Source organism: Gallus gallus, chromosome 5 (assembly GCF_016699485.2).
Source record: "Gallus gallus isolate bGalGal1 chromosome 5, bGalGal1.mat.broiler.GRCg7b, whole genome shotgun sequence".
NCBI classification, from domain to species: domain Eukaryota; kingdom Metazoa; phylum Chordata; class Aves; order Galliformes; family Phasianidae; genus Gallus; species Gallus gallus.
Genome location: NC_052536.1, coordinates 35,860,529 through 35,882,983, shown reverse-complemented (window position 1 = coordinate 35,882,983; position 22,455 = coordinate 35,860,529). Strand labels below are relative to the sequence as shown.

General features: G+C 39.4%; 1 protein-coding gene across 1 annotated transcript; it reads right to left on the bottom strand.

Annotated features, from left to right (window-relative positions):
* Positions 1-2,685: 2,685 nt before the first annotated feature.
* On the bottom strand, positions 2,686-21,649 carry BRMS1L (breast cancer metastasis-suppressor 1-like). The gene is made up of 10 exons (NM_001007935.2): positions 21,429-21,649; positions 14,500-14,590; positions 13,393-13,520; positions 11,835-11,914; positions 10,064-10,160; positions 9,632-9,715; positions 7,893-7,957; positions 6,452-6,491; positions 5,477-5,603; positions 2,686-4,231 (listed from the first exon to the last, which is right to left on the bottom strand). Exons 1-10 carry the CDS (start codon positions 21,562-21,564, stop codon positions 4,108-4,110), a joined length of 972 nt encoding a protein of 323 aa, NP_001007936.1. The 5' UTR covers positions 21,565-21,649; the 3' UTR covers positions 2,686-4,107.
* Positions 21,650-22,455: the final 806 nt, after the last annotated feature.

Here is a 22,455-nt window from a genome sequence, read left to right as displayed (position 1 = left end):
CCCAGAGAGCCTGTGGAAACCCCCTCTATGGAGATATTCAAGACCCATCTGGATGTCTATCTGTGCGACCTGCTCTAGGGAACCTACTTTAGCAGGTGGGTTGGGTTCGATGATCTCTCAAGGTCCCTTCCAACCCCTGCAATTCTGTGATGCACGATGCCCTCTGTTCAAATAAGTCATGCAGCTTATTTTCCTCTGCATTGCCCTATCCCAGTGTGCTTCTACTCACCGGTAACTAGGGCTACGTTACTCATTTCACCATTTTTTGAAATGCTGATGTTTGACATACGCTTCAGTTGGTCCATTTACCCTTCAATCTTCATTCTGTAGTTAGAATGTCTTCCTTTCACTGTTTCCTTCAGCTCACACCTAACTTTGGGTCCCCTGCCAGCTGGCGAAACTCTCCACTCACCTCAAGCATTCCAACTCATTGTGCAACACCTGGGAAAGTCAGACTTTGAGGAATGAGGTCTGTGTGAGCCAGCACGCTGAAGCAGAAGTTCAGCACATCATTTTCTGGAAGCACCTAACTGGAATGGTAAACACTGAAAAAAATCTTAAACACTGATCGAGGGTCACCTCTGTTTCACTGAGACCAGGTTCTCTGTACAGAGAAAACAAAAGCATACGCAATACAAGGACAGTTAGGTTGGCATTTCCAGGAAATAGCAGGCTTAGGGAACACATGCTGTGCTTCTGATTAAATCGTAGGCTGCAAACTCCATGCTGATTTACTGCAGATGCACTGTGCAGCTGAACTACACATATGCCACAGAGCCACTGAAGCATCTCCAGACCGCAGGCCGCTCCCATCAGTACCACCAGTATGCACACGTCACCCAGAGCACCTGGCTGCAAGACTCCAAGGTACCTTTCATACCAGAGGCATCTCTCTGCCTACCTGTCCTAGCTCCAGTGGTAGCTGGCCTTGTTTAGGAACAACTTCCAACCCTACCACAGAGCTCACTAAGCTGTCTGTAAAAGGGTGCTTGGACAGAGCTGTCACATGCAGAACTTGTGTGAAGAAAGCCATTTAGCTAACACCAGGAACAGTGACAGGCTCAAACCAACCTGAGATGCACAAAAGCACTGAAGATTTTAGCTACTTAAATGCACAGTCTTCAGACATGCTTTCTTCTCTACCACTTCCCCTTGCTCTCAAAGAAACAACCCCCCACACACAAAACAAAACAACAAAAATACCCACAGCTCTTCCACAGGCAAAGAAAAAAAACCAACAGTGAATAAAAACAAACAAACATAACCTTGAAAGGCCACATAGATTTTGAGTCAGTATGAAAATTGTAGTACTTAATCATCCCTTGCCACTTGGTGGGGTTGGTGAGCTGGCTATGCAGGCCTTGCCTTCCAAATCTTAAAGATGTTCCATGGAATATAAATGATAAATAGCTGATTTTCACAGTTTTAGAACAAACACCGTGAGATAAAAAGTCAGCATACAAGTGTATTGGGAAAGCTTAAGAGCATGCTGTCACAAGACACCTGGTCTAAATTCTATAATACTTACACAGTGAATGCTTTTGGGTTACACCGACTGCATTTCAACTACATATACCCACTGTTTGTTTTTACAGGAAAGACGAACAGATCACCTGGCTCAGCAAAAACAGCATCTCCTCTGAAGTATAACAAAGTTATTTTTGACAGTGCCTATTACTCTTATTTATTTTCCTTTCACAAAGTGTGCAGGTCAAGAAATATATAGTATGCCCAACACCTTATTCCTTTCAGTGCTTCATTGAATTTAATTGTATTTGCAGGTTAAAGCAAAGCTACTGAACCTTGAAAAGCTTTCCTGTAGCAGTGCAAAAGACAGATGAACAAGAGGCTAACAATGCCTGTACTCCAAAGGACTAAAATCTTCTCAAGACACCTCTTACAATTTATGACAGTATGCAAACCATTAACTGACAAAACACTACAAGGATGCGTAACCTGTACCAAATACGGCTCATACAGAAATAAAACAATTAGAAATCACACTTTCAAGAAAAAAAAGAAAGGTCAAAACCAATTATAAGAACCACTCTCATTCCTTTCCTATCACGTGCACATGTGACTACACGTAAAAAGGAAAGCCACAGCTTTCTGGCAATTACAGAAACGGAACAGTTTGATCTCAGTTGTTTGACCACTAAGACGTAACGCTATGCTTATTAACTGCCAAGTTCAGATGAGCAGCTTACTTTGAATAGAGAAACCACACTCACCAGGTGTCAGTCGAAATGGCAAAGTTGTACAAAGCAAAGCTCTGCACCCAAACAGATCAGATTAGAAACAACTTTAGAAACAACTGATTGCAACCAGTGTGGTGCAGAATACAGGGAGAAAGCAGGTGAACCACCGAACCAACTTAGGGGCCTCAGCACACCCTAAGTGCAGATGATTTCAAGCCATTCAGGAGCCAAGACATTTTGAAGAGGGCTTAAAATGTGATTTATAAACAGTGCAGAGCAGTGCTTCCAAAGCATACTAAAGAAAAAATGTAAGATGAAAAAACTAAGTGTGCGCACTCCCAATAACCAAGAGAAAGAAAAAAAAAGTCAAAGAGCTTTAAAAAGATTTGTGCTTTCTGCAAACTTAAATATACTTCACTTACAGATCTGTTACATCAGCAACACCAAGAAGACTAGAAAACAAATAAGCACAACAACATTCAGGATGTCCACTAACACCAATCATTTATTTATATACTAAGTTAAAAAATACGAATATTTTATTACAAAAAGTTTATCAAACAACTGTATACATACAGGTCATCTTGTTAAAAGCCAATGTCAACTGATACTTTATATACATTATTCATGTCACACGCTTGTAGAAAAGCATCGCTCAGCAGAAACTGATTTGGCATCTGGAAAGTAGTTACCACTCTGCACTAAAAGAGACAATTAATATAGGAATAAACCATTTATATGTTACAATAAAAATACTTATTTGCTGTGATCCTTTAAACCAAATGGATGCTTTCTTACTCCACAAAGAGTCATCGTAAGTGGAGATTAAAGTGCACAAAACCAACGCGTTAAAAATTCTTCAACAATCCCATCTAACAGTCTAGATGCTTCAAGCACATCACAGTAACATTAAGGATTAAGGATTTCTCTTGGTGGCTTAAGCAGTAAGATACAAGAGAAATTCAGCTTTCTAAGCTGCATAAAATAATTCTGGTACACAATAAGATGAAATGGGTTACAGAAATCTGGAAAATAATGTTCGGTGAAGAAGTCAGTGTAAATTTGCCCAGTTATACAATTCCTGGGGAAATATTTCCCTTTTGAAGAAAAACTCACTGTATTTCATACAACTATGGATCAAATAAGCAGAGCATGCAACAGTATTTACATAATCATCCCAGCAGCCGCCCTTCGTGGGCTGCACATAACACACGTTGGAGGAACACTATCTACTTTACACATAAATCTTGATGATAATCTGGGGAAGAAGAAAAAAATTAGCAATAATAGGTTTACGGTAGAGTCCTAAGTTAGAAAAGTGCTCCTGAAAAATTGTAACTCAAAATATTGGCTTTGTCTCATTACAAACAATGTAGCAAACCTTACAAAATATAACGCAGTCAGAACTAGCAGAGCTGTCGAGGGCAATAAATTTAATAAATCGATCCACTTTGGATAAAAGAATGCTTTATGCATGTTACGATCTATTTAAAAGCAACAGCTGAACAGGCTACATTTACATCCACAAGAGAAGCATGACGTTCACTGAAAACAAAGTGAGTTGCTGGTAACTGTGGGTATCGTTTTTACCAAACACACTGGTCACCAATGAAAAAAAAAAAAAAAGAACTTTTTATTTTTTCCATTTTGAAAGATTAACTTTTAATGAGAAATTCCGAGCCATTACATTTGAAGAGCATACTTCATATCGTAGGCACTGGACCCAATTCAGAGGTAAAATGTCTGTCAACATGATTTAACATCCTCAGGTTTCTGAAGGCCATCCATATGAAGTTTACATACAGCACTACAAATACACATCAGATACTGCTGTAAATTTATAAGGAATACAAAACGCTGTTAAATACAACTTTCATCCCATGGCACATCAAGCATGGCTTAGCAATAGTCAGTTGTGGTTATGCTTTATTGAATATTTTCCTTTCTGTAGCTGAGAAATATATAGCTTGGATTTGCTTCCATCCGGTCTTTTGAACCAAACTTCATCGTGGTTAATTGTTGTAATTATGGCACTACAGAAAATGAGGGAAGAAGGGCGAGGGAAAGAAAAATAAGAAGCATTTAGAAAAGTTAACAGTAAACAACCTCAAAAACCGCAGCTGCGCTGTAAATGAAAATACATAGTAGGTATAAACGCTAGGCTCAGAAGGTACCAGCTCCATTGTAAGGACAGTTTTGACAATTTTTTAGTAACTGCATATGTCTCTAGTAAAGATAGTTGAGTTTTCAGCCAGCTGTTTTTTCTTCTCTTATGAGAAAATCTTCACAACATCTACAAATACATCTAAAAACCTTTAATGACAAAGGACAGTCACTCATAGCAATCAACAATAGACTACCCACAGTAAACCCACAGTATGCTAGAAAGCATATCCAGAAAATGCTTCAACATACAAAACCCCAAGGTATACAGGAAAAACAAAGCTTAAATAAATAAATGAATACAAAGAAGAAAGTATTCAACTGTTAATCCCAGCATCAAGGCCATGAAAAATAAAGCTAAAGCCTGACTTATAACCAAATCATTCTTACACGATCTTTGCTTTTATGCTCCTTGTGGTGAACTCTAACACAAATACTGGGGAAAAAACCCAAACCTTAAAATGTTTCTTTCAAACAGAATTGGTGCCAAACATAGCTCAAAAACAGATTAAAACGGTGGAAGCAGAGGACAGACTCTTTAATGGGGTCCTCTATGACAGGACAAGGGGAAATTGCTTAAAACCAAAAGAGGAGAGATTTAGACTGGACAAAAGAAAAAAGTTTTTTACAATAAGGGTAGTGAAGTAATGGCACAGGCTGCCCAGAAAGGTTCTGGATGACCCATCCCTGAAGGCATTCAAGCCCAGGCTGGATAGGGCCATGGATAACCTGGCCTAGTAGACAGCAACTGTGTCACAGAAGAGGATTTTGATCTAGGTTATCTTTGATATTCCTTCCAATCCAAGCTATTCTATGATTCTTCCAATTTTGGAAAAAAATAGCTTATCTTTAACAGCAAAAAGTAGTTTTCCATAATTAACTATTTTATAGCTGGCCAACAGGTCAAAGCATCAAAGCAACAAAATCCCCAAACACAACCCTTCAATCATAAGCTGTCTAGAAATTGGTTCAGAGCTTCAATCCTTTAATAAAATCCTACCCTGAGAAACACTGCATTACCTTCAGTGTACAATTAAGCCTTATTCTTCAAGGCCACCATGTTGCCTTTTGCTTAACAGGACTATACAGAGCTGTATAAAAAGGATAATATTCACCTTGTAGGACATTCATCTTTCTTATCAATGTATATCGTCTGTCCACGTCCATACCACTCTCCATCATAATACAGTCTTCCTTCTTCAGATCTAGCACTATGTAGATGTTTCTCTAATTTGACAGGTGCTAAAATGATCAAATTTAATATCAATTGGCAGAAGTCGGTAAGATTTAGAAATAAACATTCAGTAAATTATTTATACACAACATATGCAGTTTTTCCATTGTCAGAAGTAGTCTCTCTCTAGATAATTAGCTCCAAATGCAAGACAATTAGAAGCAAGATATTTATTTCCAGTCAGATAAATTAAAAGCTGTATTTCCATTTTAAAGAAGTTCTCTTCCATACAACCCTCCTATCTATGATGTGAATTTTCACAATTAGAATAATGTAACAAGACGGAGAATCTGAAATCTCTTCATCAGTGCATTACCTCAGAATGCAAGCAGTAATTCACCACTGAAGAAGCCACTTGCTTACTTGTCTTCTCCCCCTTTTCTTCATTACTCCCTACTGCCAAGCGTTTGATTTTACCTAACATTAATATGCTTCTTACCTCAGACAATGTCATCATTTACCACTCCTTTCCCATACCTGTTTTTTCAGAGCTGCAGCTTGCAGTGAATGCAAGGCGTGTTTAGAATGCTCCCTATGTTCAGATGATTTCAGTTTCCTGCCTCATTTCTTGAAAATACTGGCATAATACACCAGTATTCACTAGTAAAGCCCACTCTTAGAAGTATTAAATTTTTAATTAATTTTTACAATTCACACATCAATGACATAATCACCAATCAACCTGAAAGTATCAGCAGCTCAGAGCAGGGATAGACAAAATTCATATCTGCCAGTTAGCTCACTCCACCCTGCGTTCAGTATACAAAGGCTAAAATAAATATAGCCTGCTTCGATGCACTTTGCATCATTGTATATTGCAAGTTCTGTCTTGTGAAATCAAACGATGTTTACTTACGTTCCGGCTTTACTCTGTGTGGCCCCAGTGTAGCCATTGCCTTGAAACAAAAGAAAATGAAGACAGTCAGCAGACTTTTTTCTTAATTGCCAGCTCAAATTGTGTTGTGCAGCATAGCTCAAGACATTTGTTTTTGTGTGCAGCATTAATGTTATGTGATACTGACGCTAGCAAAATGAATACAGACCTTGAGTACTTTTTCTGGGGAAAAACAAACGTGTTTCTTTATGAATATGAACTGTTTAGTTACACTTGCTTTCAACTATTTGGGGAGGGGAGGAAAAATGACCGTCTCTATTGAGTTTTGATTTTACATATCACAAGTTTCCTAAATAAAATCCTCAAAATGGCCATTTATTTTTTTAAAAAATACAAAATGACAAAAAATACGAAGTAATTCTGGTTCTGAAAAACTAAGTGCTATCTGAACAACCCACCCACTCTCTGGATTATTAAGTTATACCTACAAGCAGACAATTCACGCGAGTAAAAATTTGTGAATCATATGCAGCAGAAAATATTGTTGTTGTTGTTGTTGTTGCTATTGCTTTAAATCACGTTACGCTATAGAAAAGAAAGTGAGTGAAAGCTATTTTTAATCTGTGCCTCTGATGAGATAGGAGAACAGGTTTTCACATCGGTGGCACAAGACAGATGGAAATAAACTCAACACCCTTTTCCAGAAAGCTTCTGAATTCATATAATATAGTTTCCTACTCCACAAGTTGGAAAGCACTGACTTTTGCCAGAATACAAGGAAAAATTTTCCAACTGCAGATGCAAGGCAAGAATACCATTTGATTACATCAAGTTACACTAACACTATGGCAAAGATCTGGTAAGACACTCTGTACCCAAAGTTGGGATTTATTTTTTTCCAAAGATATTAATTAGTCAAATGAATTTATCTTCCTGTAAAGCCTGATCCTCTTACAATCAAGGAAAAACACAGCATTACACTTTAAGCCAAAAGGAAAATAGAAGGTGTAGTGAGAGGCTGAAGAGCACATATCGTAAAATGATACATTTACTATCAGAAAACAAAACATATTCCATACATTCAGAAATTTTTATTTAAATCAAAACCCTATCAAACTATCATAGTGTGACATAGTATGACAGTTTGGTAGAAATAATGAGAAATCAGATGGCCTTGATACAGGATTCAAGTTCACTCTACCACAGAAATCATAGACGACACATATTAAGAGAGAACTTTTGCTATCTCCTTTTCAGATTCCTTTGCATGTTCTGCGTAGAGTCAGGAAATGTAGCAACAGCATGGCTCAAACTGCAATCATTAGCAGACCACTGAATAAATACACATCTGCTTTGAGTCTTGATGGTATTAGAAATGCATTTACATATTTCTAAGGGGGAAAAGGAATAAACAAGAACAGAAAGAAACCCAAAGCTACAGGCATTCATGCTTTCATCTTACCTTCCTTATTGTCGTCCAGTCTTCAAGTATATCGAGGTCTTGTAACATATAAACTATATAGGGGCGTGAAAAAGTTAGGGAAAACTCTTCTAAACAGTGATAATGCAAATATTTTAAAGATTGTATAAAGATATTAATAATTCCATTTTGTCAGTCTCTCACACAAAGAATACCTGAGTGAATATGAAGCTCAGTAAAAAGAAGTGCATCTTTGAATTAGGCAACCTAGAAGTATGCTTTTGAAGTTAGTAAAAGAGGTAAGTAATAGCATGTAAATATTCATACTATTGGAATTCAACATAAGATTAACTATTGTCATACAATCATACCATCCCTATGGGTTCCAAAAATCATTCTGCTTGCAGTGTTATAAATTACAGTTAAAACTTCCTGCAGTTTCAATATGCCACTAAAAAAACCATTTGCACTAGTATAATCTCTTCTTAAAACCATCATTTTATAGTATTCTACATTCTATTTGAAACTTCAAGAATCCTTCGCCATTTTCATACTTGTTTTAACTTCCTCTAAATAGGACAGAATTACAAATCAAGAGCACTGTAGAATTCCTAGGTACTTGCTTTACATAGATCTCTGCGAAGTGACAAGTTCACAACTACCTTAAAATCATAAGCAATAACAGTGTGGATTAGGGACAGAAGGAACATGGAATACTCAGTTTGCAAATGCAATTCCTTCTTTCTTAGGAGACAATAATCTTTCCTCAAAGTGCTATAACTTCAGAAGTTTCACCTGCACTGTATGCCCATCTACAGCTTTATAGAAGATACCGATGCAAAATTCTTAAATACTATACCCATTCTACAGGAACCTCAAGCACAAAAAATGCCTATAAAAATCAAAAAATTCCAAGAATTGAGACAGTTAATCAAGGAGGGTTCTAAAGACTTGGAAATTGTTAATAAGTCATAAATTGAGTTGAAGATGTCCCAGTAAGAGAAGCAAATCTATAAAGTAGAAGTGACACAAGTCAAGTTGCACTTTGCAGATACAGTGCCTGTTTCTGTTTTCTTTTGTAGCTAACTGTCCATCAAGCTGAATCTCCATTACACTGAGAGCCAACACTTTACCTCATGTCTTCTCTGGCATTCAAATAACCATTTTAGTAAAATCACAAAATGGCCATAGGAATGAGAAGTTACTGATTACTCATTTGTGTCCAAAAAGAGCATTTATTTTCAGAGCTATCACCTTTATATGTCTCCATCTAAGGAAAAAAAGCTTTTCCTAACTTGCAACAACTATCTAAGCCCCTTTGTTCTAAATCTCTTCTCCCATATTCCTTGCTCTTCACAAAAACAGGACCAAGAACGCTTCAGGATACATTCTTCATTATGTACAGTGCACTCCTTAATATACACAGGGCCCAGTTCAGAAGCTCTTCCTTTCCTTCCAACTATATTGCAAAAACGATGTCATGTACCTACACCAAACGCTCAAAAGATGAGCCAAATAGCTTCTATTCTTTTTTAAGAGAGAGATATTTTTATAAACAGTCTCTGTACGTAGCTAGTAATTAGAGATTCCTAATTTTAATTTTCACTATGGAATGTGTCAACTAGGCTTCTCTAACCTGAATTAGAATACCATCTGCCATTCAAAAATAAATCCTAAGAATGTATTATCACTTCAACTTGTTGTCAATGACATATGTAACATGACTAGCTATAGAACAGTGAATACTACCAGAATGATCAATGATTTCAATGAAAGGATATCTGATACAACCACAGGCTTTTTCTTATCTGGACTAAATGGATCCTTCCTTTTTTTCCTTGACTGTAGCTCATCATTCCATAATTCTGAAAAGAAATAATAAGGATGAATGAATCAGAAATGTGTTTACCTAGTTGTTCTCACATAAAAGAAAATCCCAAGTGTTTTTATTTCTGGACAATCTGGTGAGATGCTGATTCTGAATAGAACAAAAATGTCACAAGAACAAGCAGTCATAGATGAATTTTCTCTAAACACAACAGATGCTGACAACTACCGGACCAAAGTTTGTTTTAAGCTTAAATTCAAACCCATCCCACAAACCTTACACTGTTGTTCAGAACAGCATTCTATGAAAAACTTGAAACTCACCAGGAATGCTATAGCTACCTGAATTTTTAATAAAAAAAATTAAAAATTAAATTTCCACTCACCTGAGGTAATGTCAATGCTATGTCTGTCTTCTTCAAGTCTTCTAATCTTCTCTTCTAGTTCACTTTGTACAGTATCATACAACAGAAGCTTTTCACTCTAAAATAACAAGAAATGAGGCATGACTAAGTTCTATCACCTAAATGTACATTACAGTAATTTAAAGGCTCAGCAGAAGGAAAGAACAGATTTGAGGTGAACACATTCCAGAGCTGTAAAGCATACAATATAGCCCTGTACTCGTTTCCTCATCATGAGATCCTAACTCCTCAAAGATGGCACATTCACTTGGCATCAGTATATACATGGTTATCAAGTATCAGTACCAAGAATAACCAAGTATATAAAGCACATAGCCAGATCTCCAGAATAGCTCTCAGTATTTTGACACAAATTCTTTTGGATAGCAAAAATTTATTCACAGTGAGTAACTGTAAAATATTAAGATCTACTCCAGCTTTCTCAAAAGTTAATGTTGTTATTGAAAGTCTTTTACTCCAATAGATGTCTGGGTGGTTAACATCCCCTTCAAGTTACAAAGTACTTGTGCTCCACGGATCCCCCTTTTGTATATTTCTAAACCCATTACTGCTAAATAAAAAAATAATCCTCAATTGAACTGAAAAGGCAAAAGCATTCTTACATATACCTGAAATGTCAAATGAGTACTGTTCTGAGACCATTTTAAAATGTCTGTTTTGAAATGAAATATTGTTTGTGTTTAGACACCTGTTTCATTGCTAGTCTTGGTAACAAATAAGGTGTGAGAAGTTGTTACAGGCAACAGAGACATTCTTGCTGAATAGCAATACTCAGTGCAACAACAATTCTACAAGCAGCATTACTGATTTTGGAGAGCTTTTCCTCAGGGACCCTCATTGGATGGTGCATGTTTGAACCCTGAATATTCCACTGTAAAAGAATAGCAGCAAAACAACCAACAAGGACAACCTTAAAGATGAATAATACACAGCCAAAGAAAATCATTCAATTGTGGATAAGAAACCCTGCAAGCCTTACAGCATTCTGTCCAACCTCAGAACGGTACTCACAGGAATGAAGAGAGTCAGTAATGAACAGTCTGTGTTGTACCTTTTCTTTTGCAAGGCAACTAGAAAATTGAATTTTTAAATAGTATGTGTGTACATTCTTAATTTATTGGCAGAATAAGAACCAGGAATTTCAAGAATACAGTCAGCCACCTAGAACACACATTTAAGCCACTGCAATAAGAAGCTGAGGAGGACTACAATGCACACATCAGGATCTAAGCAGCTATGCCACAGGGTCAAACACACAGGTACTTGATTAGTCGTACTACAGTACCACTATTTAAATGTTTCAATGGAAATGTCTAGTCAAAAGCAGTCACAGGAATGGCAACTCTATCACTAGCTGACCAAGATATCTTAAAAACTGAATAAGACTATTATAATCACAAAAATGTAAGGTGCTTTTTGCTAAAATTACAGTAGATATTTTAGTTACTGGTCTTGGTAAACACTGTACCAAAATGATTTTTACCAGTCTTATTTTACCAAATAAGAAAATTACACTTATATGAAAGCCAACCCATTAGAAACCTAATTTTGATATGCTTTGAACAAGCTTTTATGTGCATTTTAATATCACAAAAGGATCACATTAAAATAGCAAGTAACAGCAATAGAAAAATTAGAACATAAAAAAATTAGAACATAAAAATATACACTGAACTTGGAAAGTATGACACACAGTAAAGGAAAATGATCAATGCAGAATAGCTAGCACAACCTCACAGTGCTGTCGAGAGGCTTGAATTTCACATTCATACTTGTTCTTCACAGATTCCAGACAGAGTTCCCTATAGATACCTGTCAAACAAATGACAACGTTACTTTCTTTAGCTAATATCTGATTTCAAAATTCTCTTTTGAGATTGCCTTCAAGTCTCAAAATGTGTATAAAAGGGAAAAAAAATAGACACGCTTTGTTAGGCAATTAATAAATATTTTTGTTAGGCAATTAATCCCTTTTAATTCATTAAATATAAATATCTGGAAAAAAAAATAAGTGCTATTTTCACTTTTTGCCCTATCAGTCAACAGTTATACGAGTTACTATGCTAACCTTACAAAAGAGGTCTATTTCACATGACCTACCAAATTAGCCTGGATATCCTCACATTTCAAATATATAAGTATTCACTTATTCTATTTTCTAATTACTATTTGAAATAATACTTTGAGAGTTTAAATAGCTAGAAAACAGAATGAAAGAATGAGCTTTTACAAATTAATGTGTGGAATAAGGCTTGCTTTACGCAGCATGACACTAATAAATCACATCATTTAACAAGACTCTATTCCACTCAACAAAATAGACTACTTGTGATATAAATAAGAGTCCTTCTGAGCGTTAGGTCTATTTCTTGCACCTATCAATTTATAGTCACTGCCTATTTGAAGTCCTTAGGGGTTACTTGTTGGAGCTCAAGTCCTGCTACTACCCACTTCTGTCAAGGCTATGAAACACTAAGAGCAAACAGAACCTCTTTCTGCAGTTTCTGAAATAACTTTCTGAATCTCAGTAAGTTGAAGACAAAATGAAAAAAAATCTATATCTATATCTGATTTCTAGTCTTCAGGAAAGTCATAGTGTTTTTCCTGAACTCTTTCTACACTGGAACAGTGATCTTCACTGCTGTTGCAGACTTGAATCAGGAGAATCCTTAATATTCTGCCTATTCACACCCACCTACATCAAAGCACTGATAGAAAGTCATATTTAAAACTAAAAAGCAACAGCCTGGATTAAGAGTGGTTTCATGTCACACCTCCTGGGAAGTTCAGCTTGGAATCTTCATCTTCTGCAATAGGCATGAGTTCTACTCAGAATTAATCAAGTAAATTTTGGATAAAGACCTAAAAACCCAGAAATTCCAGGTCATCAGCTAAGGGAAAGCATTATGAAGATGACCAAAAGAGAGAAAAATGCCATAGACCAAAAGATTTCAAGTTCTCTTCACAGTCTGCAGTCAAAAGTAACAATGAAACATTGAAGTCTACTGTTTCTAATTTAGAAACTTTGTGCTCACCACAGAAAGACAGATATTCAATGAAACATAAATAAGACATATTTTTACCATGATGTTATCAGGCAAATAAAGAGGGAAGAAACCTATTCAATTTGACTTGAAAAATATTTTAAGTTTAAAACCATGCCACAGTGTTTCTAACTTTAAAACACATTCCTGTAGCAATTTTAAAGTAAATATAATAATAAATGATAAAATTGATGTTTAAATGCATAGCGACATCATATTGTTGAAATATTCATTTTATATACCTACCTGCCACCTTGGTTCTGATTTGCATATTTTCTTGTAATGCTGCCAATGGTTCTAAATATTCAGGTGCTTTTCCAGCTATGACCTCTTGCAGTTTTGCATCCACTTGGCTTAATCTTTCTTTGTAAAGCCTGGAAACAATACACATTTTAAATATATATATATTTAAAGTAAAAGGAAAGTAGAAGGAATTTTAAGAAGAGCTAATCTGACCCACTTTGTTAATGCCATGATGCACTTACAGATGTAAATTTAAGATTTGTTACCATTAAAATTTTCCATGCTTGCATTACTGGAGGGAGAAAAAGATTTTTTAGATAGAAACTTGCATTCATTTTCTTGTACACATATCTGCTCGCACAGAACCACAAACGAAGGAAAAAGATAGGCAGGCTCTTACTGAAGCAGCCCTCACTCCATCTCTTGTGAAAATCCACATATTAAATACTATCAAAAATGTCCCATCTACTTTTAAGTACACATGGCTATTCATTTTCTCTCTTCTGCTTACTAGGCATTCACTGTGAGTAGTAGTGCAGATATTCTGGTAAACTACCAACAGACCTAACACTGGTTTCAATTTCAGTTTTGGTATCTGGTTTGCAGTAACCACCAGAAATTTTCATTAGTACCAGCCATGAAAACTGCTATGATGCCTTACAAAAAATCCTCATTTCTGGTTTAGAAAACACAATGCTTTGATCTATTTATACAAGTTTTACATACACACAAGGAGGAGAAATATCCTGATATACCTCTCTAAAGATCATGATTCCTGGGTACAACAGAACCACACCTGCCCTTTATCGCAACACTTCAGAACTATTCTTACAGCAAAACAGAAATAAATATATTTATATATGTATACATGCACATGCATACACGTACAGTACACATCATGTGCATGTGTCTCCATGGTATATATTGTCTCCTTTCAGAGACTTACTGAAGAGAAAGTACTCTGGAGTAACTGCCTGCTAATCCTATCAGAACTTTCAACCATTATTCTTCTCCAAAAGTAATATCCGGATATATGAAAGACAAGAAACACCAGTTGCACACAATATTCCCACTGAATAGATCCTCAAATGAGGCACTTAAGATACTTACTGATCTTTGAGATCTGTAAATTGCTTTTCAAGATTGGACATTTCATCTAAACACTCCATTCGTCTCCTCTCACAGTCTTCATCATCCATTTCTAAGAATGAGAAAAGGTAGCATATTTTGAACAATGTAACCAAGCAGTAGACTGCATAGTTTGCTTCTAAAACTTGAAGCAAGTCTGAATGTAAGCAATAAACAGATCAACCACCATGTTACAGGAGGTTACAAGAAACCACTCGTCACATGAAGAACCTTAAGTTTAACTCAAGAAGCCCCATGAAGTGCTATTTTTCTTTCTCACACCAGAAAACAACATGATTGTAAGATCTGAAGAGGTTAAATCTAATAAATAACAATGCAAAATGCTGATGAAAGTGTGAAACAGAACAATTAATCCTTGTATAGCACATCAGATGAGAAGCATCATTACTCATGAAGAGTTATTAGCCACAACTGAAAATTCAAGCGTGTCCTACGTCAGTATGAGCAAAAGAAATCCCTGAAGAGCAAGTGAGCCAGTTCAAATGTTGTGTCTGTCATACGTAATTCAAGGTTTTGTTTCATTAGCATCCATTAAAAAGAAAAATGTCACAATTGGTTTTGAAACAAGGTTTCATCCTCTTTAATTGGAAGAGCTGCTTGAAGCTAAAATATTCATGTAGAAATATCTGTAGCTCATCTCAATGACCATTAAAAAAGACTGAACTTGTAATTAAACAGTTTTTAAACCTAAAAAATACAGGATTTTACAGAATCTTCATTTTGTATGCTTTTATGCAGCAAGAGTTATTAAATTCTTCTCAGAGCTTTTGTTTTAATTCATACTTGTGTTTTTTTCCTAATTTCCATAACAAACAAAACAGTCAGGTATGATAAACTTTTTGGCTGTTGTCAGAGGGACACCTGAGGTTACTAAGCATCAGTTGTTACCTCCATTCCCATTTCTTAAACTACAAATAGAAAAATCAATAACGTTGTGAAGTGGCAGCACCCACTGACCTTCAGGTAGACGCCTTGACAGGGTGAACTACAAGTTTCAGTTCAGTTTTCTTTTGTTGATGAAAGAATTTTCTATCTTTTTCCTTGCTTTTATGGTGGATCAGATAAACTAAAAGTTGGGAGGAGTTTCCCCAAGACAACATTTCTTGCTTCATATTTTCCTTCACACAGAAATCCCATCTCTGTCTCTGCCCATTTAGATTTAGCGAAGCACTCCTCAAGAGGATAAAAGGTGAAGGTGGATGTAACAAGCAGCAACCACATAATGGAAAACTGCTGAATTTCAGTGACATGCAATCTTCTGCTGTACTTAGCAAGCAAGGATAAAAAGGAAAGTTCTAAACTCTATTCCTGTCAAAGACATGCCAGTTTCCAGGGTATTTCTGAACCCAGTACTTCATTAACCACAGTTCTCCATGATAACGAACTGAATTTCTAGACCCAAAGCTTCACCAGTCCTGCCCATGTGTGTTTTAAATAGAAGAGAGGGAGAACAAGCTCTGCTAAGCTATATTCAGGAGGCAGAGATGTCCTGAAGCTGCTTTACTTCAGCTGCATCTCAAAGAAACAGCACTCTGGTTAAGGCACAAGCGACTATCATCAACCAGTGTTAGAAGGGTGGAGAGCCATGCAGCCAGGAGCCAGGGCCCAAGAGGAGAGCTTGTCTGAGAGGAGGCGTGCCCAGCAGTGCAGTCACTCCAGAAAACAGCTGACAGAGAGGCCAAGCAGGGCCCCAAACCAAGCAGAGATGCTCTGCATCAGCTCCTCTAGTCCACAAACAACTCTGAATGCCCTTGCCTCTTCCTCACTCACATCTCAAAGCAGACACATTTCATTGCTTTATGTGGTCTCATATGCCAGCTCCAAAAAAGGCAGCATTCAAGTCTTCATTCTTGTTTTGCAAAAGAGTACAGTGATTTGCAAAGACAAGAGGAGCCTGCATATCACCTCCCTGACTCAGAGGAGCCTATTAACTTGGATCTGCCACTCCGATCTCTCGATGTATGAAGTCTGTTCCATGTTCCTTTTTACTGAAATCATACCTTTTTACTGAAATAGACACAGCTTTTAAGTTTGAAAACTACACCAGCCCCTTCTACATGCGTATGAAAACCAACAGGCAGCAGAGAAGTATGCCCAAATGAAAGACTTACTGCAGTTCCTTATACTACAGTCAGTACAAGCAGAAAACACTGACAAACTTTTAGAAGATGATCTAGCCTGAAGAGAGAGAAAATTTAAAGCTGGAACTTCTAATAAATGCTTATCACACAGGGAAGAGTGTGAGAGGAGAGTAATACGCTGTTAGAAGGCATTATTTTAAACTATCATTCTCAAGAATAAGGCGGATCTTGAAACCCAAAATAAGATTGAAAATCAGATTAAAGAGCAAAGCTTTAGTTGACGGTTCAATGTACTACCTGAGCCAAAATGACCGGGCAACTTTCATCTCAGTCAGATTTAAGGAACGTGGCAGTTACATTACTTTGAGGGTTGTCTGAAGCTTTTATGTGCTATGAAAAAAAAGATTCTCTAAAGGTTGAAGAATCTGCCCTGTGAAACAAGACAAGACCGAGTAAGCACTGGGATCCAGATCACTTCCCACTTTCTTCTTAAGCTCAAGCACATATTTCAGATTTTTCCAGGCATTGCTTTGGTTCTACGTATGTTTCAGCAAGCAATTCATTCGGAAGTTTTCCCTCCTATCAACATGAATTTTACTGCTTGTGTTTTTTTAAGAACAACAGATTTAAAACAAACAAACAAAACAAATAAAAAACCACATTAGAACAGCAGCCTTTTCTGAGGATCAGTGCAACTCCCCAACACTGGAGGGAAAGATGACCGCACCTTATGTTCCTTATGTTTTTATCCTCTGCTGCAAGAAAACAAGAACACGTTGGCATGAGGGCACAGCAGAGCCTCCTGTACTTACCGAAATAAAACAGAGCTCATTCAAATCTCCCCTCAGCTACCTATACACTCAAAAAATGTTTGACTTCCTGTCTAGAAGCCTACATTCTACCTGTAACGCTGAATAACAATCTTCTCTTGTTTCATCTTTATTCTGCCAATTAACCATTTTCAAGTGTTAATACTCCAGAAATATCTTCAATTCCCCAATTACAGAACTTCTTCCTATCTTTAAAGAACAGTTCAGTGAATATTCAGTAATGAAAAAGTAAAGGGTTTTCAGACTATATTTCACAGCTTATCTGTTGAAAATTTATATCACTAGAAATGGAAAACAACTCATTATATATTAAAATACTTGCTAACAGCCCCATACTGTCTCAACACTTCACATTTCACATCAGGTTTCATACTACACAGAGCATTTGGGGCATTTTAAATCACTTGCAGAATCAGTCATTCGTTCCCTACTACATTCAAATAGTGCAACTCAGCAACCAGGGCAGTCAGTTTAAAGACCAAAAAAAAAAGTACTTAAAACACAAGAGTACCTAAAGTAGCTCTTATTAATAAGCTGTGACCTATATAAAATACTCTATAAAATGCCCAAATTCTCAAACAAGAATACAGGCAAATTTTGAAAGAGAGGAAGCTTCAAAGCCTGTGGCTGGTACTAACAGAGTCTTCCCTTTACCAGAGCCAGGCAGTTGGAGGAGAGAAAGTTACATTTATATCTGTCATATCAAGCTCCCCTTCTCACAGAGAAAAAAAATGAGATTTTTTGTTATTTTTAATTTTAAGATATACTGTTTGGCTAGAAAAATAGGGAAAAGGCAGACTATATAACAGTAAGCTACATAAACTGCATAATCTATTTCAAGACAAGTGGGAAGACCCACTGGGCTAAGTAAGGGTTATCGTTACAGTGCTGCTCCTGGACCTCATCAAGGAGTCCTTTGCAACCCTCCATATCTGTTACATTTCACCTCCATATTGCTCCATAAGCAATTGTGCATTCCTCCTCTATGTTTTCTCTCTGAAAGACTTAAACTGTGTCTGTTCACTGATTTTTGAAAAACAGTCATGCTCAGGAGGGAAGAGCCACCTCCATGAATTTATTTTCCTAAACAGAGTATTCACTTTCAAGTCCACGTTCAATTCTGATAATAAAAGAATTGAAACATACCTTCCTAAGTCACATCAAAAAGGAATAGAGCAGGTTGCTGTGCAATCAGGGACATAATTAGACATGCTTTTCCAACTTAAAATGTGATATCTTCAGTTACTTGTTAGAATATCCTCACTCAAATTTACCTTTCTTTCAACATAACCACCAGTACACACTGATGCTGCCCAGCTAAAGTTTCATCAAACCTACCCAAGGCAAGTTAAGCACATCTTTCTGGCCCTATTTTTCAGCTGAACAACTTCAAGAGAATGGGGGTAAGGAAAGACTAATCAATCTTTCTCAGCAGCAGATCTGTACCTGGATGAATAAACTCTTTGCCTGTAACAGCCCAACTATTTATAAAGTTGTGTGCACATACATGTCTCACCACAGAACAGCTTTGTGCACACTGGTTCAGTTTGCAGCAGTTCCAGTGAACAGAAACCAAATTTAGCTATCAAGTTAAATCCAAAACTTCATTCCAAGCACTTGCCAAATGTAGTCAAATATCTACAGAGAGCATAAGAGTTTGAAACATTTTGAAAGAGTCTGAAATGAGCTGTCTGAAATCTTCAGGCAGCTCCCAACCATACATGTTCAGTTCAGGCTACTCTATCTGAAACAAAACCACAATTGCTTTGGAGATATACGGGCCTCAGCACTATCTATTCCGAAGTAGGAATCTCTCCATCAGATCAGCTGCTATTATAGACACAAATAGAAACAATGTTTGTAATAGCTTTGCTAGTTCTTGCAAGCCCATACCTGGATGTGCTGCAGTTTATGGACTGGAAATATCTCCTGAGTAATACTGCATGAGATGAGAGAAGCAAGATGTTCCCTCAGATGAGGAAACCGCCAAGAACTTCAGAATCTCAGCTTCAGGAAACCTCCTGTCTAAACCTGTGCAACTCATTAGTCTTAAATACACAGAAATGTATGCCAAGTTACCTGATGCAAACTGGAGATCTTTACATATTCTAACAAAATTGCTATTTATGACTTCTGTTGCTATGGAGCTGCAGTCTACCTAAGCACTAGTTTACATAGCCCCCAGTACCTCTCATTCACAAATCACATTCTTCACCGAGCCACTGTTGCTATTTCACTTTTTAATGGGCTATTTTTCTGACAGCCTAGCATACAAAGGCCCAATATCACCGAAGACAGGGCAAGAAACAAGGACAGAAAAGTATGCTGCACCAAGAGGGTGAGCAAGGATGAGAGGAAGGATGGTGACAGTTTGACCCAAGCAGACAATCATCGACCAGCTGCCTAGAGTTGTAAAGTGAGGATCAATCAGCAATGCTTGCCCAAGGGCATGCCTATACTCAGCACAGCAGCAGCAACGCTTTCCTAGCACTGGTAGAGCCTTCACTCTACACTGTTACTGCAGAACCAACTTAGATGACCCCATATCATACCCGTGGGCTTCCACACTTTTCTACCCAAAAACAGCCCAGACAAGAGGAGGGTCCATGGAACCACCACATCAGGGCTTTCCTTGGTATGAAGTCAGTGTGAATATAAAAGCCAGAGGATGTTAATAGCCAAGATCTCCCAGATCTTCTAATACCAGATAATAAATGTATGAACAGTATATCAAGAATTTTAACACATTCAGGTAAACCAATTGCAGGTCGATGCATGTAAAAATGCAATTTCAAAGATGGAAGAGGTAGGATGCTCAGAATCACACGAGTCCCATGCTCACACCACAACTCACTGTGCTGCTACGAGCATGGGCCTGGACCAAGGCAGCACACTCTAAATGCAAGGAGCACATTCCAGCTACCAGAAGTGTGGTTCTGAGGAACCACAGCCAGCACTGTGCACAGCTCTGGCTTTGCAAAGAATCACAGAATTGTCTGAGTTGGAAGGGACCTTTAACAGTCCATTTGGTCCAACTCCCCTGCAACAAACAGAGACACCTACAGCTAGATCAAGGTGCTCAGAGCCTGATCCAGCCTGGCTTTGACTGTCTCCAAGGACGGGGCACCTACCACATTTCTGGGCAACCCATTCCAGTGCCTCGCTAGCCTTACTGTATTTTTTCCCCTCCTATCCAAACCAAATCCCCTCTCCTTAGTTTGAAAACATTTCCCCTTGTTGTATTACAACAAAGCCTGATTAAAGAGTATGAAGCCTTCTTTCCCATAGCTCCTCTTCAGATACTGAAAAGCCAGTGCATCCAGTGACAAAGGTCCCATGTGGACCAGGACCTACGGAGCCCCAATGATCCCAGACTGCAGTGCACTCTCCAAAGGATCAGCGTGGTTGCCAGTAAGTGACAAGTTTCTAATTTAGCCCTTGGAATTATAAGGTAATGCCCAACAGAAAACTTCCTTCTAACAGGGCGGAAGGTGAACAGCTGTTAGAGTCACCTTTCACATGCTAAATCATCCCCAGCCCGCAGTCCTGAGCAAGTTAGGCACAAAAAGAAGGGGCCTTTAGCAGAGCAGGGTTTAATGCTGCGCAGAAGAGGCCAATGGCACTGACAGGTCCCCTCCCACCCAGACAGGCCCCAAAACACCCAACCGAAACGCTCAGTTTCGCCTGCGAAGAAACAGGCGGACATTGGCTCCGGCGGCGGACCGAAGCCCCAGCGTGGCCCCGCACAGACACCGCGGCACCACGCGGCCCGGCCCGCTCGGCACCAGGACCTGCGGCGGGGCCGAGCTGGTGCCGCCGTGCCCCCGCCACGTCCCCGCCCCCGGCTGGGCCGCAGCAACGGGAGGGCCGCGGGGCGGGGTCGCGGCGGGGGCGGGTACCGGCAGTGTCGCGGCCGGAGCTGGAGGCCGGTTCCCCCCGGGAGGGGCAGAGAGAGCGGCGGAGACGGTGACCCCGGTACCTGAGCTGTCCCCCTCCTCGGACACAGACGAGCTCTCGGTCTCCTCCTCCTCCGAGGTGCTCCCCTCGTTCTCCCCGTAGTCCACCTCCATCTCATCGTGGTTGTTCTCCTTCTTCTCCCGGGAGTGGACCGGCATCGTGCCCGCCGCCGAGCCCCGGGACAGCCCTAGAACGGCCGTTCCCGCCGCCGCCGCTGCCTGCCGCGCCGCGCTGCCCCGCCCCGCCCCGCGGTGCAGCCAACCCCGCCCAGCGCCCGCCGTGCCCTCCCATTGGCCGAGCTCGGTCATCGGCCGAGCCCTCTCATTGGCCGAGCCCTCTCATTGGCTGAGCCCCCCCATTGGCCCAGCGAGCCAGAGCGCGGGGCACGCTGGGAGTTGTCTGCTGCGAGTAAGGCAGCTGTTGTGAGCGGTGTGAAGGCTCCCTGGCGTCGTGTCCTCCCCTGAAGGACACTGCGGTGGCTGGGAGCGTCTTGCGGCTCCTGCAGGTGGGCCCGGCCTGCAGGGACTGCGGTTTCAGAGGAAGCGTGCGTAACATGGGCTGGTTCTGAGGTCTGAGCCGGGAAAAAGAGCAGCAGCGTGGGCTGTATGTCTCTGTGCTTTCCCCGTGGGAAGCGAGGGCTCTGTCTGCCTGGCGGGAGCAGCTCTTAGTATTGAGATACTGATTCAGCTCGGCAGTATGAGGTCGCTATAGCCGCTGAGGGTGACCCTCGTTCCCGCTTCCCACAGGTGCCGCGCCCCGTGAGTCCTCGCGGAGCTACCGCTCTGTCTGCGCATGCTCCGGGCCCGCGCATGCTCTGTGGCGGGGGTGGGGCGGCCCGGTGTGAGTGTAGGGCTTGGCTCCTTATGATCCTCGTTGGTAGGCGTACGGGTCACGCTCTTGGGCTTCCCTTGTTTAGAAACAGCTTTCGGTAGCCCAGAATCCGGCCGCGAGCGGATTGATGCAATATAAAAATGTAGAGGCAGTTCCCAAAGGAACTGCAAGGTACTGTTCCTTTGAGCTGACGTGCCCAGAGTGCTTTTATTAGGGAT

Excerpts from the sequence above, each read along its gene's own strand:
- BRMS1L (NM_001007935.2), bottom strand. The coding sequence starts at position 21,564 with ATGCCGGTCCACTCCCGGGAGAAGAAGGAGAACAACCACGATGAGATG. Across the intron at positions 14,591-21,428 it reads CGAGGAGGGGGACAGCTCAG|AAATGGATGATGAAGACTGT; the intron begins GTACCGGGGTCA and ends TCTCATTCTTAG. Across the intron at positions 10,161-11,834 it reads CCTCTCGACAGCACTGTGAG|AGTGAAAAGCTTCTGTTGTA; the intron begins GTTGTGCTAGCT and ends TTGTTATTTTAG.